The sequence below is a fragment of the Equus asinus genome, chromosome 10 (genome assembly GCF_041296235.1).
Source record: "Equus asinus isolate D_3611 breed Donkey chromosome 10, EquAss-T2T_v2, whole genome shotgun sequence".
Lineage (NCBI taxonomy): Eukaryota > Metazoa > Chordata > Mammalia > Perissodactyla > Equidae > Equus > Equus asinus.
In genome coordinates this window covers 40,197,219-40,219,948 of record NC_091799.1, presented here as the reverse complement: position 1 = coordinate 40,219,948, position 22,730 = coordinate 40,197,219, and the positions used below count along the sequence as shown (strand labels likewise).

The 22,730-nt window shown below is 34.8% G+C and overlaps 1 protein-coding gene across 1 annotated transcript; it reads left to right on the top strand.

Moving 5' to 3' along the window:
* The first annotated feature begins 10,799 nt into the window (after window positions 1–10,799).
* LOC106831787 (cylicin-2-like) lies at window positions 10,800–22,114 on the top strand. The gene is made up of 4 exons (XM_044779126.2): window positions 10,800–10,816; window positions 18,005–18,045; window positions 19,268–19,389; window positions 21,017–22,114. The coding sequence occupies exons 1-4, from the start codon at window positions 10,800–10,802 to the stop codon at window positions 22,112–22,114; spliced, it is 1,278 nt and encodes a 425-aa protein (XP_044635061.1).
* The last annotated feature ends 616 nt before the right edge of the window (window positions 22,115–22,730 follow it).

The following is a 22,730-nucleotide window of genomic DNA, read 5'->3' as shown; positions in this document are numbered from 1 at the left end:
AATTAAAGAAGACCAATAAATAATTAAAGCAGACCATCTTCTAAGTCTTGAGCGACTTATTTAAAAAGGATATAAATAAATTTATGTTCATATGAAAATAGTTTCAAATACAAAATAATAAAAGATACACTGACAGTTTATGTTTCCTTTTTTAATAAGAAACTTGAAAAATTGAATCTAAATGCATCCTGGTCTAGAAAATTTCTTGACTCTCCCAAAAAGGCAAGGGAAGAGATGCTATTACCAGCAGAACCATACTTAGGGGAAAGAGTGAGAAAATTCTGTCTCAAAAGATTAAATTATTTAACTGTTTATCATATGCACATATACATAGAGAGTGAGAACTAGGGTATTTGGATCATTGCTGTTTTGGAGTCTTATAAACTCTTCTCAGTAAAAATGAAAGAGAACTAAATTTATTGATTTGTCGCTAACCCTAACCTAACCAACCTTAAGAAGTATAGAAATTTTCAGCCACATCATTAAGTTACACTGTACCAGTTTCCAGTCAATCCACTCTGCCTCTCCCAGCCAAATGGCTGGTAAGATACCAGAGACAGCCTTGGCTATTTTTGAAATTCACACAAATTAAACCATACAGTATATGCTTTTGTGTTTCTGGACTTTTTTTCTTTTAGTATAATATTTATTTGGATTAATCCATGTTGCCATGTTGCTTATATCAGTAATCCATTCCTTTAGTTTGCTGGGTAGTATACCATTATATATATACCACACTTAGTTTATCCATTCTTCTGTTGCTGGACATTTGGGTTACTTTATTTTTGGGTTATTGTGAAAAAATCTGCTATGAACATTTCGTCCAGTTCTTTTTTGTGGAGTTCTCTTGAGTAAACTACTAGTGGAAATGCTAAATCATAAATAGAACATGTGTATGCTTAACTTTATTTTAAAAATATCAAGTGGTATTCCAAACTGGTGGGTTTTTTTTACACCCACCACTAATGCTGAATATGTCAGATGCTCTATAGTGTTGCTGGCTGTGGTGTCATTAATCATTAATTTTAGCTGTTCTAGTGGATATAAAAAGCATCTTCTAATCAGAGAATATACATCTGTCATTTTCATTTTACATCATATCATTTTCTTAAATTTATATCTTCCCGTTTTTCAAGTTATGGAAATATAATTAGTTTATGTAATTAGACCCAGTATCATATAATCTTATCACACTAACTTACAGCTCCAAATAATTATTATTGTAGATGTCACTGAATAATCTATTTACTCAATAATGTCTTTTGTGAATAAAGACAATTTCATTCCTTCCTTTGCAATCTTGACGCTTTTATTGCCTTAAGGAACAAAATAAGGTCTGGATTCCAATGTTGAGTAGAAAGAGTCAGTATCTTTGCCTTGTTTGATTCATAGAGCCAAGACAGTCAATATTCCACCACTGAGGTTGATTTTAACAGTATGATGTAGACACATTTTATCCATTTGAGGAAGATGCCTTCTATTCCTAGTTTTCTGAGTTTATAATTATGAATGAATGTAACTTTTTTCAAAAATTATTCTGCATATCTTAAGATTATCAGATGAATTTTCTTATTTATTTTGTTATTTGGAGTGACTGCATTGGTCGATGTATATAAATTAAAGCAATTGTAGGGGGCCGGCCCGGTGGCACAGCGGTTAAGTTCACACATTCCTCTCTCGGCAGCCTGGGGTTTGCCGGTTTGGATCCCAGGTGTGGACATGGCACCACTTGGCCAAAGCCATGCTGTGGTAGGCATCCCACATATAAAGTAGAGGAAGATGGGAATGGATGTTAGCTCAGGACCAGTCTTCCTCAGCAAAAAGAGGAGGATTGGCAGTAGTTAGCTCAGGGCTAATCTTCCTCAAAATAAAATAAAATTAAATAAACAAACCTTACATTCCAGTGAGTAAACCTCAATGGTCATGATATATTAGCAATTTGATATACTCTTAAATTGTTAAGGATTTTTTGTTGTCTGTGTTAATGAAGGGTATTCATCCATAATATTCACTTCTGGTAACATCTTTGAGAAGTTTTAGTGTCATGGTTATTTATATTTGTCTCAAAAATCAGTTGAAACATCTTTCCCATTACTCTTGTTTCTGAAAACAAGTAAAGTTACTATTTTTCTTTAAATTTTTTATATAACTTAGTAAAACTGTCTTGTCTGTGCTTTCCTTTCTGGGAAAGTTTTTGATAGTGAATTCAATTTATTTAAGAATTATAGGACTATTCAAATTTTTATTGTTTCATGATGTATCAGTTTTGGTAAATAAACTGAGTTTTACAAGGAGCTCATTTATTTCACTTAAGTTGCTGAATTTTTACCATGAAGTTGTTAATGATATTCCTCATTAACCTTTAAAATCTATTGAATTATAAAACCTATATCAGTTTTAATACTTGTAATTTGTGTTTTCTGTTTTTCTTCATCAGTCTTTCCAGAAGTTAACCAATTTCAATAATCTTTTCAAAAATACAAATTTGGATTTTTAAATTTGTTCTAATTTTGTTTTCTTTTTCATTGATTTTGGCTTTATTTTCTCCCTTTAAATTTGACTTTGTTTGATGTTTTTCTAATTTTAAAGCACAGGTTTAAAAGATTGATTTTAGACTTTTTCTACTGTAAGGCATTAAATCTATAAATTATCCTCTGTGAACTATGCATAGTATTCCACAATTTATGTTACATTATTGTTCAGTTGAACAATAATCTGATTGTGATTGTGATTTCTGTTTGTCCGCTAAGTATTTAGAAGGAGCTGTTTATTTTTTGAATATTTGTGTATTTTCTATATAATTATATTTATTTCTAATTCAATTGCTTGGTGATCAAAGAATAATCAATTTCTCATCCAATTGTTCTATCAGCTTTTGCTTCATGTACTATAAATTCTGGTTTTAAGTGCAAAACATTTAGGAATGATGTCTTCTTGATGAATCAACTCCTTTATCTTATCCCTCCCAAACAGCAGCAATCTTGGTGCAGGATCTCATGTGGGAGTTGGCGTGCAACTCTGAGAGGAGAAGGGGTAAAGGTAGCCTTTTGTGGGAACACCATCACTCTTGGTGTTGCCTCCAAGCCCATGGGAAACCTCCACACTGAGGAGGCTAAGCAATCGCAGTGGCCTTTCCACCAGGCAAGCACCCCAGGAGGGCACAATGGCTGAAAAGTGGGAGTACATGGAATTGTGCATGCAAAAGAAAGCAAATCTCCCCCATTCTGGCATACCAGCTCAGTCAGCGAGCCACAGAAGGGGTTTGCCACCAGTGTGTTTGCGTGTCTACAAGTGTACAGCAGTGGCAGCCAGTGGGCAAATCCAGATGGGCCCTGATTGCAGGGCTTCCAACAGATAGGCACAGCTGCCAGGGATCACTGCAGGCTCAAAATACACATCTCTTGTCCCCTTCCCACAGTGGTGGCAGGTGGAATCTGTAACCCAATAGTATCACTATGTGATGGCACAAGTCCACCCATCAAACAATACTCCAGACCAGAAGGAAAATGACAAGTACCCAGAAATCAACCCCAAATCACATAAATTTACAATCTAAATGACAGAAAATTCAAAATAGTTATCATAAAGAAATTGATCAAGTTACAAGAAAACTCAAAGACAGTTCAATGAAATCAGCAACAAAATCAATGAACAGGGGGTATTCTTCACAAAAGAGATTGAAACTATAAACAAAAGCCAATCAGAAATGTTGGAGATTTCTGTGTTCAAAAACACAATGTATGAAATAAAGAAAAATCTGGAATCCTTAAATAACAGTGCTGAATTTATGGAGAAAAGAATTAGTAATTTAGATGACAGAAATATAGAAATGATTCAGATGGAGGAGGCGAGAGAAATAAGACTAAAAAGAAATGAAGAAATTCTCTGCAAAATATCCAACTCAATTAGGAAATGCAACATAAGGATTATAGGCATTCCAGAGAGAGATGAGAGGGAAAAAAGAGCAGAAAGCTTGTTCAAAGAAATAATAGCTGAGAACTTCCAAAACCTGGGGAAGGTGCTAGAATTACATGTAAAAGAAGCTAATAGAACTCCTAATTACATCATATAGGAAGATCTTCCCCAACGCATATATTAGTAAAATGGGCAAAAGTCAATCACAAAGAAAAAATATTAAGGGCAGCAGGGCAGAAGCAAACAACCTACAAAGGAACCTCTATCAGGCTTTCAGTGGATTTCTCAGCAGAGATCTTACAGGCTAGGAGAGAATGGAATGATGTATTCAAAACGCTGAAAGACAAAAACTTTCAGCCAAGAATATTGTATCTAGTCAAAATATCCTTCAGAACTTTCCCAGATAAACAAAAGCTGAGGGAATTCATTGCCACAGGACATCGCCTATAAGAAATGATTAAGAAGGCCCTCTTACCTGAAAAAAATAAAGTAAAGGGTTTACACAGCCTTGAGCAAAAAGATAAAAAAACAGACAAAATCAGAAAGCCACAGCTCAGCTCTCTATCAGAACAGGTTAGCAAACACTTAATTATAACATTAAATATAAAGGGAAGGAAAACATCACAATAACTATCATCACTTCATTTTAATCACAAACTCACAGCACAAAATACAATAAGTTGGGACAACAATAACTTAGATGGGGAAGAGGAAAGGGATGGAATCTGCTTAGACTTAGGAAATAATAAGCTATCAGAAAATGGACTATCTCATCTATGAGATCTTTTATACAAACCTCACAGTAACCACTAAACAAAAAATCAGAACTGAGAAACTACTGGTAAATAAAGAGAAAACTGAGAAAGCCATCACAGAGAACCATGAAACTGATTTGGGTTTTGGAAAGATACAGGATGAGAAACAAGGGAAATACAGAACAGCTGGAAAACAAGTGATAAAATAGTAGAATTAAGTTCTCATATATCAATAATCACTCTAAATGTAAATTGATTGAAATCTCCAACCAAAAGACACAGAGCAGCTGGATGGATTAACAAAACAAGACCCAACAATATGCTGCTTACAAAAAACACATCTGAGCTCTAAAGGGAAACACAGGCTCAGAGTGAAGGGATGGAAGATGATACACCAAGCTAATGGCAAACAAAAGAAAGCAGATGTTGCTATACTTATATCAGACAAAGTAGACTTCAAGGTAAAAAAGGCAATGAGAGACAAAGAGGGGCAAGATATAATGAGAAAAAGGACACTCCACCAAGAGGACATAACAATTATAAACGTATATGCACCTAACACAGGGGCACCAAAATAAAAAAGCAACTATTAACAGACCTAAAGGGAGAAATTAACATCAACACACTAAAAGTAGGGGATCTCAACACCTGACTTACATCAATGGCTAGATCATCTGGGCAGAAAGTCAATGAGGAAGTAATGGAATAAAATGAAAAACTACACCAGATGGACTTAAGACTCTCAAAGACACATAGAAGACTCTCAAAGATAGAGCATATGTTGGGAAACAAGGCACGTCTCAATAAATTTAAGATTGAAATCATATCAAGCATCTTTTCTGACCACACTGCTATGAAACTAGAAATCAACTACAAGAAAAAAGCTGAGAAAGTGAAAAATATGTGGAGACTAAACAACATACTACTGAACAATGATTGTATCAGTGAATAAATAAAACGAGAAATCAAAAGTATGTGCAGATAAGTGAAAATGAAAATACACGATACCAACTTATATGGGATGCAGGAAAAATGGTCCTAAGAGGGAAATTCATAGAAATACAGGCCCATCTTAACAAACAAGAAAATCTCAAATAAGCAGTCTTAAACTACGCCTAACTGAACTAGAAAAAGAAAAAGAAACAAAGCCCAAAGTCTGTAGAAGGGGGAAATAATAAAAATCAGATGGGAAATAAATTAAATAGAGACTAACAAAACAACAGGAAGGATCAATGAAACTAAGAGCTGGTACTTTGAGAATGCAAACAAAATTGGCAAGCCCTTAGCTAGACTTACTAAGAAAAAAAGAGGGAAGTCTCAAATAAATAAAATTAGAAATGAAAAGGGAGAAATTACAATGGATACCACAGAAATACAAAGGACTATAAGAGAATACTATGAAAATATATATGTCAACCTATTGTATAACCTGGAAAAATTGGATAATTAGACTCATTCAACCTCCCAAAAATTAATCAAGAAGAAATAGAAACTCTGAATAGACCAATCACAAAGCAAGAGATTGAAACAGTAATCAAAATCCTCCAAAAAAATAAAATTCCAGGACCAGGGCTTCTCTGGAGAATTCTACCAAACATTCAAAGAAGATTTAATACCTATCTTTCTCAAACTAGTCCAAAAAATTAAGAAGATGGAACACTTCCTAAGACATTCTATGAATCCAACATCATTCTCATCTCAAAGCCAGACAAGGGCAACAAAAAAAAGGAAAAGTAGAGGCCAATATTACTGATGAACACAAATACAAAAATCCTCAACAAAATATTGGCAAACTGAATACAGCAATACATTAAAAGGATAATATACCATGACCAAGTGGGATTCATAACAGAGATCCAGGGATAGTTGAGCATTCACAAATCAATCACTGTGATACACTACATTAACAAAATGAGGAATAAAAAACACATGACTACGTCAAAAGATGCAGAAAGCATTTGGCAAGAGCCAACATCTATTTATGATAGAAAAAAATTCTCAATAAAATGGATATAGAAGGAAAGTACCTCAACATAATAAAGGCCATATATGACAAACCCACAGCCAACATTGTGTTCATTTGGGAAAAACTGAAAGGCATCTCTTTGAGAACAGGAATAAGATAAATGTGCCCCTCTCACTGCCCCTATTCAACATAGTACTGGAGGTTTTGGCCTGAGCAATTAGGCAAGATAAAAAAAAAAATAAAAGGTATCCAAATTGGCAAGGAAGAATTGAAACTCTCCCTGTTTGAAGATGACATGATTTTATATATAGAAAATCCTAAAGACTGCATCAGAAAACTGTTAGAAATAACCAAATACATCAAAATTGCAGGACACAAAATCAACTTACAAAAATCAGTTGCATTTCTATACACAAATAACGAACTAGCAGAAAGGGAAATCAAGAATACAATCCCATTTACAATTGCAACAAAAAGAATAAAATATCTAGGAATATACTTAATCAAAGAAGTGAAAGATCTATACAATGAAAACTACAAAATATTATTGAAAGAAATCTATGATAACATAAAGTAATGGAATGATATTCCATACAAATAGATTTGAAAAACAAACTTTTTAAAAATGTCCATACTACCTAAAGAAATCTACAGATTCAATGCAATCCCAATCAGAATCCCAATGACATTCTTCACAGCAATAGAACAATCTTAAAATTCATATGGGGTAACAAAAGACTCTGAATAGCTAAAGCAATCCTGAGAAAAAAGAATAAAGCTGGAGGCATCCTAATCCCTGACGTCAAAATATACTACAAAGCTATAGTAATCAAAACAGCATGGTACTAGTACAAAAACAGACACACAGATCAATAGAACAGAATTGAAAGCCCAGAAATATAACCACACATCTACAGAGAGCTGATCTTTGACAAAGAAGCCAAGAACATACAGTGGAGAAAGGAAAGTCTTTTCAATAAATGATGTGAAAAGTGGACTTCCAGATGCAAAAAATGAAAGTAGACCATTATCTTCCATCATACACAAAAACTAACTGAAAATGAATTAAAGACTTGAAGTTAAGATGTGAAACCATAAAACTCATAGAAGAAAATATAGGTAGTTCACTCTTTAACATCTACATTAGAAGGCTCTTTTCAAATACCGTGTCTACTTGGACAAGGGGAACAGAAGAAAAAAGAAACAAATGGGTCTATATCAGACTAAAGAGCTTCTGCAAGGCATAGGAAACCAGGAACAAAATGAAAAGATGACCCACCAACTGGGAGAAAATATTTACAAATCATATGTCTGACAAGGGATTAATCTCCAAAATATATAAAGAACTCACACAACTCAACAACAAGAAAACAAACAACCCAGTTAAAAATGGACAGAGGATATGAACAGACATTTTTCCAAAGAAGATATACAGATGGCAAATAGGCATGTGAAAAGATGTACAACATCATTAACCTTTAGGGAAATTAAAATCAAAACTATAATGAAATATCACCTTACACCTGTTAGAATGGCAATAATTACCAAGACAAAAAACAACAAATGTTGGAGAGGATGTGGAGAAAATGGAACTCTCATACACTGCTAGTGGGAATGCACTATGGAAAACAGTATTGAGATTTCTCAAAAAATTAAAAATAGAAATACCATGTGATCCAGCTATACTACTACTGGGTATTTGTCCAAAGAACTTGAAATAAGCAATTCAAAGAGACTTGTGCACCCCTATGTTCATTGCAGCATTATTCACAATAGCAAAGACATGGAAGCAAAACAAGTGCTCATTGACCAATGAATGGATAAAGAAGGTGTGGTATATATATATATATATATATATATATGTATAATAGATATATATACACACACAGGAATACTACTCAGCCATAAAAAAGACAAAATCGTCCCATTTGCAACAACGTGGATGAAACTTGAGGGCATTACGTTAAGTGAAATAAGTCATATAGAGAAAGAGAAACAGTGTATAATTTCACTCATGTGTGGAAGATAAACAAACACATTGATAAATCAAACAGATTAGTGGTTTCCAGAGGGGAAGGGAGTTGGGGGGTGGGTATAAGGGGTAAAGGGGCACATATATATAGTGACTGATAAATAATAACGTACAACTGAAATTTCACAATGTTTTAAACTATTAGGACCTCAATAAAACTTTTAAAATGCATTCTTGGGTAATCTGAGACTTAAAGGGACATCATATACATTAATTATTTAGCCCAATAAATTCACTGCTCAATTATCAAAGTAATACAAGCTGAAATAGCAAGTACCTTTCCTTCTCTCTTCTAACATAGACTCATTCTCTATGAAATAATCACATGCAATATTAAAAATACAGAATTTTTTGATATAAAGCTAATGCCTCCCACTCAAAAACAATATCTTAATAAACATTTAAAACAGAATGGTTTTACGTTGTACAAAGCAATAGGTCTATAAAGCATTCATATCCACAGCTGTAATATACACAGACAATGATTTCAGCTTCCTCACAGTCTTCTAAAAATGCAATTAAACCCTATTTATCCAGACAATTTTATGATTCGTGGAGTTGACTCAGAAGTTTTATTCTAATGCCCCCTGTCACTTGTACAGAATGATATTACACACCAAAGCAATCCTTGAAGATGCTATCTCATCTTTATTAAACTCTGTGGACTGATGTATATTTTCCCAACTTTCACCTGGATAAATAGACTGACTTGTTCTCCCCACTTCACGCATCACCATTTCTAGTATCAAAGATGTGTTTAGGATCCTCTGTGGCCCATTCTGCAGATTTGTCTGCTGCATGTCACCTTTCACTTGTGAGGGGCCTCCAGGCTGTAGTCCATGCTATAAAAACAAACTCAAGTTTAAGAGAGCCCAAATACAAGCTAAACTTTCTGCCATCAATATTTTAAAAATCCCCTCATTGTTTATAGCCTGCCGTCGTAGTAGGACCCATGCCTGAACAACAGGTTAAGTCCTATAGATCTCTAAGATTCAGACTCCCTCAGGCTAGATTCTAGATCTTGCAAGCAATTGTGGGACAGTCATTTCAAACCTTTGCTCTAAAGGAGTACTGACAGAATTTCCCATTATAAATATTCCAATGTACATCTTTAAAGAACCAAAGCCAAAATATTTTTATCAGGCTCAAAGAAAGTATTGGTGTTTTCCAAAATCCATCACAGCTCCCTTTACAGCCCAACTCCATTAGCAAAATTCTCTGGATTGCCTAAGAAACTAGCAAGAAGAGGAGGCTCCTGGTCAATTGAGTATCTATCTACATAGGAAAGCCCTTTGTGTGAATTATGTTTGTTTCTTTTTTTTTTTTAAAGATTTTTTTTTATTTTTCTCCTTTTTCTCCCCAAAGCCCCCCGGTACACAGTTGTATATTTCGTTGTGGGTCCTTCTAGTTGTGGCATGTGGGACGCTGCCTCAGGGTGGTCTGATGAGCAGTGCCATGTCCGCGCCCGGGATTCGAATGAACGAAACACTGGGCCGCCTGCAGCGGAGCGCGCAAACTTAACCACTCGGCCATGGGGCCAGCCCCGAATTATTTTCTTAATATATGTTTTTCCCATGAAATAGAAACAACTTTTGATTATTACGATTATTACAATTGGGGTGAAAAGGAGGGGGGAGGGGACAAGATGAATCAAAGTGACAAGCAATAAAAACTCAACTGTGAAAAAAAATATTTGTTTCTGTGAGCAACACATAAGGTTAAGACGGAGAGGGCAGTGTAAAGTCATGCAAAGCGTTTAACAAAATATACATAAATGTTAGGGAAGTTAGGATTACAATAGTTCTTAACAGATAAATGTGTATATTCATACTTCTATCATATCAGTCAATAAACTAAAGCTACATGAAAAAATGAAACAAGTACTTGATCAAGATGTAAAATCAACCAGTTTATTTTAAAACTACCAATTGTATTTAGTCAGTAATAATGAGTGAAAGCAAACACAAATCTTAGACTGAATATTAGAGAATATTTTAAAACACAAGTACAAATGGCCCCTCTGGTTTTCCCCCTTTAACTCCCAGTGCTCTTGGTTTCTTTATGATGTCACACTCGACATCACTATTTGAACTTACAGTGCTTAAGTTCTGGCAAATCACAAGGGGGGGAAATGGCTACACCAAGATTGTAAGTTGTTTTCTCAAATTTTATGTCTTCAAATAATTAAAATGCTCTAGTTAGCTTTACATTTATTCTCTTTAGTGTAAAGAGATGTTTGGGTATTTAGAAGGAGCTGTTTATTTTTCAACTATTTGTTTATTTTCTATATAATTTTCTTATTTATTTCTAACTCAATTGCTTGGCGATCATAGGATATTCCCCAGAGATTACACAAAGAATTAATGGACCACATCTACGTACCACTTTTTAAATCTCAAATTTAATAATATTGTTTCATGAACCTGAAATATCTCCTCTTTCATAGCACTTAGAATAGAGAAGTTCATAACCATGCTGAAAATCAAAATTTCTTCATCATAGTATAAATGTACTTTGGGTAGATCCAAGCCTAGAGATTCAGATATAGCGAGGCAAGTAATTTTAATGCATGTCGTCAGTGAAGAAAACAGCAGACCAGATAATGTATTGGTTAATACATCCTAAATTGTATTCAATTAGTTCATTCAAATTTTTATAAAGTAATAGAAATGTGCCAGGTCTTATGCTGGGGACCAGATCTTTAATGAAGGAATCAAGATTTTTTTTTAAATTGAGGTCACATTCGTTTATAATGTTATATAAATTTCAAGTGTACTTCATATTTCAACTTCTGTATAGACTGCATTGTCTTCAATACCAAAGGTCTAGTTGCCATCCATCATTATACACATGTCCCTTTACCTCTTTTGCCCTCCTACCATCCCTTCCCCTTTAGCAGCTACCAATCTCTTCTCCATATCAATGTGTTTCTTTATCTTCCACATATGAGTGAAGTCATATGGTAATTGTCTTTCTCTGTCTGACTTATTTCACTTAGCATACTACCCTCATGGTCCATCCATGTTGTCACAAATGGCAAGATTTCATCTTTTGGCTGAGTAGTTTGCCATTTGCCATTGTACTTATATACCACATCTTCTTTATCCATCCTGTGTCAGTGGGCACTTAGATTGCTTTCAAGTCTTGGCTATTGTGAACAATGCAGCAATGAATATAGGGGTGGAAGGATCTTTCCAAGTTAGTGTTTCCATTTTCTATGGATAAATACCCAGAAGTGGAATAGCTGGATCGTGTGGTATTCTAACTTTATTAGGAATCTCCATATTGATTTCCATAGTGGCTACACCAATTTATGATACATTTTTTTTTACTGAGTTCATAATAGTTTACATGATTGTGGAATTTCAGTTGTACATTATTGCTTGTCCCTCACCATAAAAGTGCTCCCCTTCATCCGTTGTGCCCATCTTCCACTCCCCTTCCCCTGGTAACCACTGAACCATTTTCTTTGTCCATGTGTTTGTTTATATTCCACATATGAGTGAAATCGTATGGTGTTAGTCTTTCTCAAGTGGCTTATTTTGCTTAGCATAATACCCTCCAAGTCTATCTATGTTGTTGCAAAGGGGATGATTTTGTCTTTTTTATGGCTGAGCAGTATTCCATTGTAAATATATACCACATGATCTTCATCCAATCATTGTTTGATGGGCACTTGGGTTGTTGCCATGTTTTGGCTATTGTGAATAGTGCTGCAGTGAACGTAGTGGTACATCTGTCACTTTAGATGGCTGATTTCAAGTTGTTTGGGTAGATATGCAGTAGTGAGATAGCTGGGACATATGGTATCTCTATTGTCAGTTTTTTGAGGAATCTCCATACTGTTTTCTATAGTGGCTGCACTAGTTTGCATTCCCACCAGCAGTGTATGAGTGTACCCTTCTCTCCACATCCTCTCCAACATTTGTTATTTTTAGTCTTAGTTGATTATAGCCATTTTAACAGGTGTCAGGTACTATCTTAGTGTAGGTTTGATTTGCATTCCCCTTATGATTAGTGATGTTGAACCTCTTTTCATGTGTTTATTGGCCATCTGTATATCTTCTTTGGAAAAATGTCTGTTCATATCCTCTACCCATTTTCTGATTGGGCTCTTTGCTTTTGTGTTGTTCAGTTGTGTGAGTTCCTTATATATTATGGAGATTAACCTCTTGTGGGATATATGATTTGTAAATATTTTTTCCCATTTGGTGGGTTGTCTTTTGATTTTCATCCTAGTTTCTTTTGCCTTGCATAATCTCTTTAGTCTGATGAAGTCCCACTGGTTTACTTTTTCTTCTGTTTCCCTTGTCTGAGAAGACATGATATTCGAAAAGATCCTTTTAAGTTCAATGTTGCAGAGTGCACTACCTATATTAGCTTCCAGGAGTTTTATGGTTTCAGGACTTATCTTCAAGCCTTTGATCCGTTTTGGGTTTATTTTTATGTTTGGCTTGAGAATATAGTCTGCTTTCATTCTTTTACATGTGATTGTCCAGATTTCCCAACACTGGTTATTGAAGAGCTTATCTTTTCTGCACTGTATGTTCTTGGCAGCTTTACCAAAGATTAGCTTTTGTAGATGTGCAGTTTTATTTCTGGGCTTTCAGTTCTGTTCCATTGATTCGTGTGCCTATTTTTGTACCTGTACCATGCTGTTTTGATTACTATGGCTTTGTAGTGATGCCTTCAGATTTGTTCTTTTTTCTCAGGATTGCTTTAGCAATTTGGGGTCTTTTGTTGCCCATATGAATTTCAGGATTCTTTGTTGTACTTCTGTGAAGAATGTCATTGGGATTTGGATGGGGATTGTGTTGAGTCTGTAGGTTGCTTTAGGCAGTATGGTAATTTTAACTATATTCTTCTAATCGATGTGCCTGGAACGTCTTTCCACCTCTTTATGTCATCATCAACTTCTTTCAGGAAAGTCTTGTAGTTTTCATTGTCTAGGTCTTTCACTTCCTGGGTTAAATTTATCCCAAGATATTTTATTCTTTTTGTTGCAATTGTGAATGGGATTGTGTTCTTCAATTCTCTTTTTGTTAGTATGTTATTAGAGTATAGAAATGCTACTGATTTATGTAAGTTTATTTTATAACCCTGCAACTTTGCTGTAGTTATTGATTATTTATAATCATTTTCCAATGGATTCTTCGTGGTTTTCTATATATAAGATCATGTCGTCTGCAAACAGTGAGAGTTTCACTTCTTCATTGCCTATTTGAATTCCTTTTATTTCTTTCTCCTGCATGATTGCTCTGGCCAAAACCTCCAGTACTATGTTGAATAAGAGTAGTGAGAGTGGACACACTTGTCTTGTTCCTGTTCTCAGAAGGATGGCTTTCAGCTTTTGCCCATCGAGTATGATGTTGGCTGTGGTTTGTCATATATGGCCTTATTATGTTGAGGTATGTTCCTTCTATACCCATTTGATTGAGAGTTTTTATCATAAATGGATGTTGGATCTTATCGAATGCTTTCTCTGTGTCTATTGAGAGGATGATGTGGTTTTGATTTCTTATTCTGTTAATGTGGTGTATCACGTGATTGACTTGCAGATGTTGAACCATCCCTGTGTCCCTGGTATAAATCCCACTTGATCATGGTGTATGATCTTTTTCATGTATTGCTGTATTTGGTTTGGTAAAATTTTTGAGGATTTTTGCATCTATGTTCATCAGTGATATTGGCCTTTAGTTTTCCTCCTTTGTGTTGTCCTTGTCTGGTTTTGGGATCAGGATGATGTTGGCTTCATAGAATGTGTTAGGAAGTACTCCATCTTCCTTGATTTTCTGGAATAGTTTGAGAAGGATAGGTATTAAATCTTCCTTGAATGTTTGGTAGAATTCTCCAGAGAAGCTGTCTGGGCCTGGACTTTTATTTTGGGGGAACATTTTTATTACTGTTTCAATTTCTCTACTTGTGATTGGTCTATTCAGATTCTGTATTTCTTCCTGATTTAGTTTTGGGATGTGTTAAGAGTCTAAATAATTTATCCATTTCTTCTAGGTTGTCCAATTTTTTGGCATATAGTTTTTCATAGTATTATCTTACAATCTTTTGTATTTCTGTGGTATCCATTGTGATTTCTCCTCTTTCATGTCTAATGTTATTTATTTGAGTCTTCTCTCTTTTTTTCCTTAGTGAGCCTGGCTAAGAGTTTGTCAGTTTTGTTTAATTTTTCAACGAATCAGCTCTTTGTTTTATTGATCCTTTCTACTGTCTTTTTTGTTTCAGTTTCATTTATTTCACCTCTAATTTTTGTTATTTCTCTCCTACTGACTTTGGGCTTTGTTTATTCTTTTTCTAATTCTGTTAGGTGTAGTTTGAGACTACTTATCTGAGATTTTTCTTGTTTATTGAGGTCAGCCTGTATTGTGATTAATTTCCCTCTTAGGACAGCTTTTGCTGCCTCCCAAATGAGTTGGTATGGTGTGTTTTCATCTTCATTTGTATTCAGATAATATTTGATTTCTCCTTTAATTTCTTCAATGATACACTGGTTGTTCAGCAGCATGTTGTTTAATGTCCACATTTTAGCCTCCCTCCAAGCTTTTTTCTTGTAGTAAATTTCTAGTTTCATAGCATTATGGTCAGAAAACATGCTTGATATTATTTCAATCCTCTTGAATTTGTTGAGGCTTGCTTTGTTCCCCAAAATATGGTCTATCCTTGAGAATGTTCCATGTGCACTTGAGAAGAATGTATAACCTGCTATTTTTTTGGATGGAGTGTTCTCTATATATATCTACTAAGTCCATCTGGTCTAGTTTTTTATTTAATTCTACAATTTCCTTGTTGACTTTCTGTCTCGTGATCTATCCATTGGTTTTAGTGGACTGTTGAGGTCCCCAACTATTTTTGTATTGTTGTTGATATCTCCCTTTAATTTTGTTAATAGTTGCTTTACATACTTTGGTGCTCCTGTGTTGGGTGCATATATATTTATAAGTGTTATGTCTTCTTGATAGAGTGTCTCTTTTATCATTATAGACTGCTTCTCTTTCTCTCCCTTTACCAGTTTTGCCTTGAAGTCTACTTTGCCTGTTATAAGTATGGTGACTCCTGTTTTATTACATTCACTATTAGCTTAGAGTATTGTCTTCCATCCCTTCACTCTGAGTCTGTGTTTGTCTTTGTGGCTGAGGTATGTTTCCTGGAGGCAGCATATTGTTGGGTCTTGTTCTTTAATCCATCCTGCCAGTTTGTGACTTTTGATTGGAGAGTTAAATCCATTTATATTTAAGGTGTTTATTGATATATGAGGGCTTAATGTTGCCATTTTATCACTTGTTTTCTAGTTCTCCTGCATTTCCTTTGTTTTTCATCCTGTGTGTTTAAGCCTACCAATTGAGTTATGTAGATTTTTATGTTGTGTTTCTTTGTTTCCTCCTTACTTATTTGTGTCTCTGTTATGCTTTTTTGTTTAGTGGTTACCATGAGGTTTTTATGGATAATCTCATAGATAAGATAGTCCATTTTCTGATGGCCTCTTATTTCCTTAGATTAAACCAATTCAGTCCCTTCCTCCTCCCCTCCTATGTTGTTTCTGTCACATCTTATTTAATCTTGTGTTGTGAGTTTGTGGTTAAAATTTCAAGATTATCTTTCTTTTTGGTGTTTTCCTTCTCTTTCCATCTTTAATGTTATACTTGAGTATTTCCTAACCTGTTCTGATGTGAAGCTAGAATTTTCTGATTTTGTCTACCTATTTATCTCCTTACTCTGTGGTTTGCAACCCCTATATCCCCCCCTTTTTTTTTCAGGTATTAGGGCCTTCTTGAGGATTCCTTGTAGAGGGTGTCTCGTGGCAATGAATTCCCTTAGCTTTTCTTTATCTGAGAAAGTTTTTATTTCTCCACCTCATCTGAAGAATATTTTCACTGGATAGAGTATTCTTGACTGAAAATTTTTGTCCTTCAAAGATTTGAGTATGCCATTCCAGTCTCCTAGACTGTAAGGTTTCTGCAGAGAAATCCTCTGAAAACCTGACAGGGGCTTCCTTGTCAGGTCCAAGAGCTGCATATTCTGAGCTCTCTGTGTTCTCCACGATCCCAGGCACTGGAGCCAGAGCTGGGCAGGTGGGGTGGGGCACTTTCTTCTGAGTGCTTTTGTGCCTTACTGGCTCTGCTCTTCCTATCTGCTGTCCTGGGGTGTTGGCTTGATGATATCACCTCCACCATAGCTTCCAACTTGGTAGGGGGCTTTCCCTTAGGCTACGAGGGACCTCAGGGAACTTTGATGTTCCCGTGAACAAGTATCCCTTCCCTCTCAGAGGCCACGTGCAGTCCCAGGTTACAGTCTTTTGGGGAGACAGCAACGTTTTCTCTTATCCCATTCCACCTCCTGCTATGGGGGCGCCAGCCTCTCTGTTCTCCAACATATGTCTGTGTGGGTCTCAGACATCTTTTGTGTTTTGCGAGTATACTCTGTTGGAGTATGAATGTCTTTTTTGTTGTATCATGGAAAGGAGATATTCCCAGGAGAGTTCACTCTGCTGTGACGCTGATGCCACTCAAGATACTTTTTTGTTAATGTACTTTATTTCTTAATATTTATGTATTGTCAAAATAAGTAAAACTGTATGAGAGCATGTTTGTATGTGTTTAAGCCCAAAACTCACTCATGATCAACAATGGCTTTATTTCTGTAATATAACAGGATGATGTAGAATATTTTTCTAGCAGATCTTAATAATTGTCTCCAATACAAATAAATAAAAGTTAGATTATAAAATTCCAATTTATGGAAATAAACATGTTCATATATTACTAAAACTAATGGAAACTTATAAATTGAAAATACATTGCAACATATTTTTATTTCTCAGATTTTCCTGGAGAATGAAAAAACTCAAACCCTGTATCAATAGTGGTGGTGCACACTGACACATACATTCCTAGACACACTCATATGCCATTGAATGATTTGGATTTGTTTAATTATTTTGAAGATCTGATTTTACCTAACTATACTGTTTTTAAAGGAATGTCTTATCTAAAATTCAATTTAAAGAGAATTTGGAGTGTGAGATGGGGAAAAAGAATTCAATCACATTTTTATGATGAAAAATAAAGTCTACATTTCAGATATGATAGTTGGTGAGGCTTTTTTTTAACTGGTTTTATCCACCTTGTTTTTAGTTTTGTTGAAGTTTGTGCTAAAAACACACATTGGCTCATCTCTATTTTTCTGGAATAAATTAATCTTACATAATAATAGAGATCTGAGAATGAAAAATATTTCTCTGCTGGTGGTGGCAAGCAGTTATACATAATAATGAGATTGAGTGATTTTGTATAAATTAATTAAAAATTTTCCCTCTTATTTTAATAGCCAGAAAGCAAGCTTTGGGACCTCTGGTAATTACATTCCAGGTAAGAAGAATTCAATTTTATTTTTAAATATATGATTAATTTTAGGGATAAGTTATCATTATCCTCCATTCAAAGTGATAAAGCAATACCTGTCATGGAGTAAAATAAAAATCAACTTTTTATTTTCCAAGGCACCTTTCACATGGGCTCAATGAACACCTTCTAAAGATATTTTGTTTTTAAATCCAAAGAAGATTAAGCAAATACTCAGCAACAAAAGGTGGACATATTTGCAGATTAGAAATCATATAATCAGATCATTCTGTTGAAAGACAATGTAGAAATTGGCTAAACAACTTCTCACCCATGTCAGGAATGTATTCTACTACATTCCTGATAGATTTTATCAGGCTTATAACTGGCCAAAAAATTCATTACTTGACAAGGCCAGTCAATCAGATTTTGAAGGACTTCGTATATCAAGTGATTATCCCTCACATATTGAACCTAAATATGCCTCTCATTCTGTATATTTTCTCATTGATCCTGATTCTGTCTTTGGGAGAGTCACAGGACAAGTCTATTTTCTCTTACACACAGTATTATTGCACATACTTAAACACAGTGAAGACATCTCTCTCACTGGTCTCATTGGTAACCTAAATGACTATAACCATTTCTATTATAGTTTCCAGGTAAATTTATCATCCCAGTCACAATTCTGTAGGTACCCTTTATCTGTCAATTTTCTTCATTAATATGCCACCTATGACAATGCAGTTCTTAGGGGTATAACATTTACTCTTGTAGCTTGGAAAATGATTACCAACTAAGAGGATCTTAAGCATCAACATTTAGATTCAATCATACGTTTACTAAATGTTTTATAACAGGTACTTCCCTAAGCACTTTGGGGGTTACAGAAGTAGTAATTATATTTTCTGTTCTCAATAGAATTGTAATCTAACCAAAGGAGTACAAAGCAAAAATCTAGACTGGAAGAGATAGAAAGATGAAAAGGAAGCAGAAAAATTGTTTTTTTCCATTTATATTACAGAATATTAGTTTCACAGTGACTATTTTATACAGTTATCTGTAAAGCTGGTCAAAAATCAATTTTTATTTTCTCCTATCAATAGCAGATATTTTCAAATATTACCAAATAAATGAAGTCATGATTTGAATCATTTGTTCATTACATGAAATGTATTAGCTTGACAATTTTAATTCTGATGAAATCTTATTTACTCTAAAAATTATGTTTAATATTTTCTTATCTCAGTCAGTGAATTAAACAGAAAATCATGGAATCAGCAATACTTTACTCTGGCATTTCCCAAACCACCACGGCCAGGAAAAAAAAGGAGATCAATGCCTTCCCAAATACGAGAAAATAAAATTCCTGTGAGTATTGAAAAGATCATATAATTTTACTAGTAATAAACTTGTGAAATCATATGTCGGTTACAGATCAATGCTGACCAATGATATTTCTATGATGATGCAAATATTTTATATCGTAGCTCTCCAATGTTGCTCTTAAACACTGGAAATCAGGCTAGTGTAACTTAGGAACTAAATTTTACATTTCATTTCAATACAGATGTGACTTAAATACCAAATTGGATAGCACAGTTAAAAGCAATTCAAATTCTACTACTTGAAAAAAGTAAATCTATTTTATTTGCATTTCATGGTATAAAAATTACCCTCCTATTTCATATTAACTATTTGTTCATAAACCTCACATTATAAAAAATATATATCCATGGAGCAGGAAAATCTGGAGATCCTAATGCTACAGTTAGTATGAACATTCACAAAATTTTCCCCAGGTGGAGAAACGCCCTAATGAGAATTAGGGAGTTACATTATAGTCTGATACAGTTTCAGTAACATTTCCTGTAACATAGAATCTAGGATTCTGAATATTGGAAGATAAATATCTTCCAATGTTTCTGGAGCCATTGTGGGATATGAAAATGTTCAGAAAAAGTTTTCACAAGATAAATGTGTCCTCAACTCTTGTTCACTTTATGGAAAATGTATCCGATCACCAGTGATCCAGGTTTTTTCTGTCTTCTCATGTTCTTTTCCTTTCTTTTCTTTACTCAAAATATTTTTCCATGTTTTGCTAACATTCTTTCCAAAATTTGCTATTTTTGCAATTAAGTTTTTGCAAATATTTGGTTAGACATTGCAAACAAACTGCACCATTCTGCACAAACTAATGTGCACTGAATGTTACAGCTTTCATTATTACAATTTCCTATCTGATAATACTCAATTTGTGTCTTGTCAAACAGGAGGAGTTTCAGGCTTTTATTTTACTTTGTGTATATGTGAGGGAGATTGGCCCTGAACTGACATCTGTGCCAATCTTCCTCTATTTTGTATGTGGGATGCTGTCATAGCATGGCTTGATGAGCAATGTCTGGGTCTGTGCCTGGGATCCAAACCAGTGATCCCTGGGCCACTGAAGCTAAGCACATGAACTTAACCACTACACCACCAGGCCAGTCCTTAGGGTTTTATTTTTAACCACAGGTAGCATTCTAAATTCCAGGAACGTTGAATGTGGCAATAGAGACCAGGATATACGTGAACATTAAACTATTAGATATTAGAGAATAATTAGTTTCTGAGTTAACATAGGAATGGAAGGTGGGCAAGACATCCCAAGAATTCTCAAGAACACAGAGTCCAAAAGAAAAACCTCTCCTGATTCTGAAGAGAGGTTCTGATATGTCATTAGTTAGTGGAGGTCTCTACTAATTTTAGTATAAAATCTCAAGGAAATATGAATATCCTCTAAATTGAAATTATGCGGCAAATTAGGCATAGCTATCCATTAGCCCAAAAACAATAAAATTGAAAAAGCAAAATAAACTATGAAATCTACAATTTATCCACTCTTTATCAATATCTAAGATCTTTTCATGGTTGAAGTTAAAATGTATTTGATAGCTGCTAAGAAAGGCTGTGTAAATCACACCCAAGTTGTTCATCATTATTTTAACCAATATTCCAGGAATATGATGCAGGCAAATTAAGAGGAGTTCATAGACGACCATTATGGATGCACCGTTCTTTAATGACAATTTCCGAACAACCATCTGCTTATTTAGCTGTCAGGACTCAGCCTTCATCTAAATCAGCTGGTCTGCCAAAGAAAGATGCTGAAGCAGCTGGTGTAGGGACGCCCTTATCTACAGCAATAGATAAGAAAGATAGAGAAGACAAGGCAGAAAAGAAGGACAAATCAGATTCAGAAGCAGAATCTACAGCTTTACAGGAGGTAAAAAAGAAAGATTTAAAGAAAGACAAGGGTATAGAAACAGGAACTAAAGGTGAAAAAGACATTGAAAAACCAGATGCCAAAAAAGGTAAAAGTTCAAAGAAGGGCAAAGAGTCAGCTACAGAATCTGAGGATGAGAAAAAAGATGAAAAGAAAGATGCCAAAAAAGATAAAGGTACAAAGAAGGGCAAAGAGTCATCTACAGAATCTGAGGATGAGAAAATAGATGCAAAGAAAGATGCCAAAAAAGATAAAGGTGCAAAGAAGGGCAAAGAGTCAGCTACAGAATCTGAGGATGAGAAAAAAGATGCAAAGAAAGATTCCAAAAAAGATAAAGGTACAAAGAAGGGCAAAGAGTCAGCTACAGAATCTGAGGATGAGAAAAAGGATGCAAAGAAAGATGCCAAAAAAGATAAAGATGCAAAGAAGGGTAAGGGGTCACCTACAGAATCTGAAGCTGAAAAAAAGGATGAAAAGAAAGATTCCAAAAAAGATAAAGGGTCAAAGAAGGGAAAGGGGTCATCTCCAGAATCTGAAGGTGATAAAACAGATGCAAAGAAGGATAAGGATGAGAAAAAAGACAAAAAGAAAGCCAGTGAGAAGGGTGATGAAGCAAAGGACAAGAAAAATGCAAAGGAGAAGGGGGATAAAAAGGATAAGAAAGATGACAAGAAGGCCGCTAAGGCAGATAGCAAATCAAAGGAAGATGTCTCAAAAGATACTGCCACAGAATCTGCTGATGCAAAGAAGGATGCAAAGAAGGATGCAAAGAAAGATGCAAAGAAGGAGGCAAAGAAGGAGGCAAAGAAGGAGGCAAAGAAGGGCAAGTAGGCCTTGCATAATAATACAAAAGCATATTTGATAAAACAGTTTTAATATTCTGAAACTGAATCTATGAGTGTAAAGGGCAGTTCAAAGAATTAATCAAATAATTTTAAAATGGAGCAAAGAAGACTACAAAGAAAGACTCAGAAGCTTCATTAAAAATGTATGACACGTATTAAGAAAAATTAAGAGACAATTTGTGGAAGGACTTGGATGATATTTGTGCTAAATTTGGAGATATAAAGGATTCAGTGAAAGATCCCTAGAAAGATTAAAGAAGAATATTTAAATAAGAATACAGAAATTAATGATGCTGGATCTGTGGATACAAAATCCCCAAAACAACAGTCTTCAAAAAATTCCAAGGACGTGTGGGTTGAATCCATAGATTCAAACACTCTGAAGCTGCATCTACAGATTTAAATCAAGAACCAGAGGAGTCATGAAGAGAAGTTAAACAAATTTCAGAAAGTCTACTTTCAAATAAATACAAATGCAAATTAAAGGTAGCATTCTTCAAAAAAAAAATATCCTTACTTCCTTGTGAACGTATACCACTGTCTATGAAGTTTAAACAGCCACAACCAGGTGGATGGATGTTGATTGTTTCACTTTCAAGCTC

What these genes read in the sequence shown, in the direction of transcription:
- LOC106831787 (XM_044779126.2), top strand. An exon ending in CTCTGGTAATTACATTCCAG is followed by an intron (nt 18,046 to 19,267) that starts GTAAGAAGAATT and finishes TTCTTATCTCAG; the next exon opens with TCAGTGAATTAAACAGAAAA. An exon ending in TACGAGAAAATAAAATTCCT is followed by an intron (nt 19,390 to 21,016) that starts GTGAGTATTGAA and finishes CCAATATTCCAG; the next exon opens with GAATATGATGCAGGCAAATT.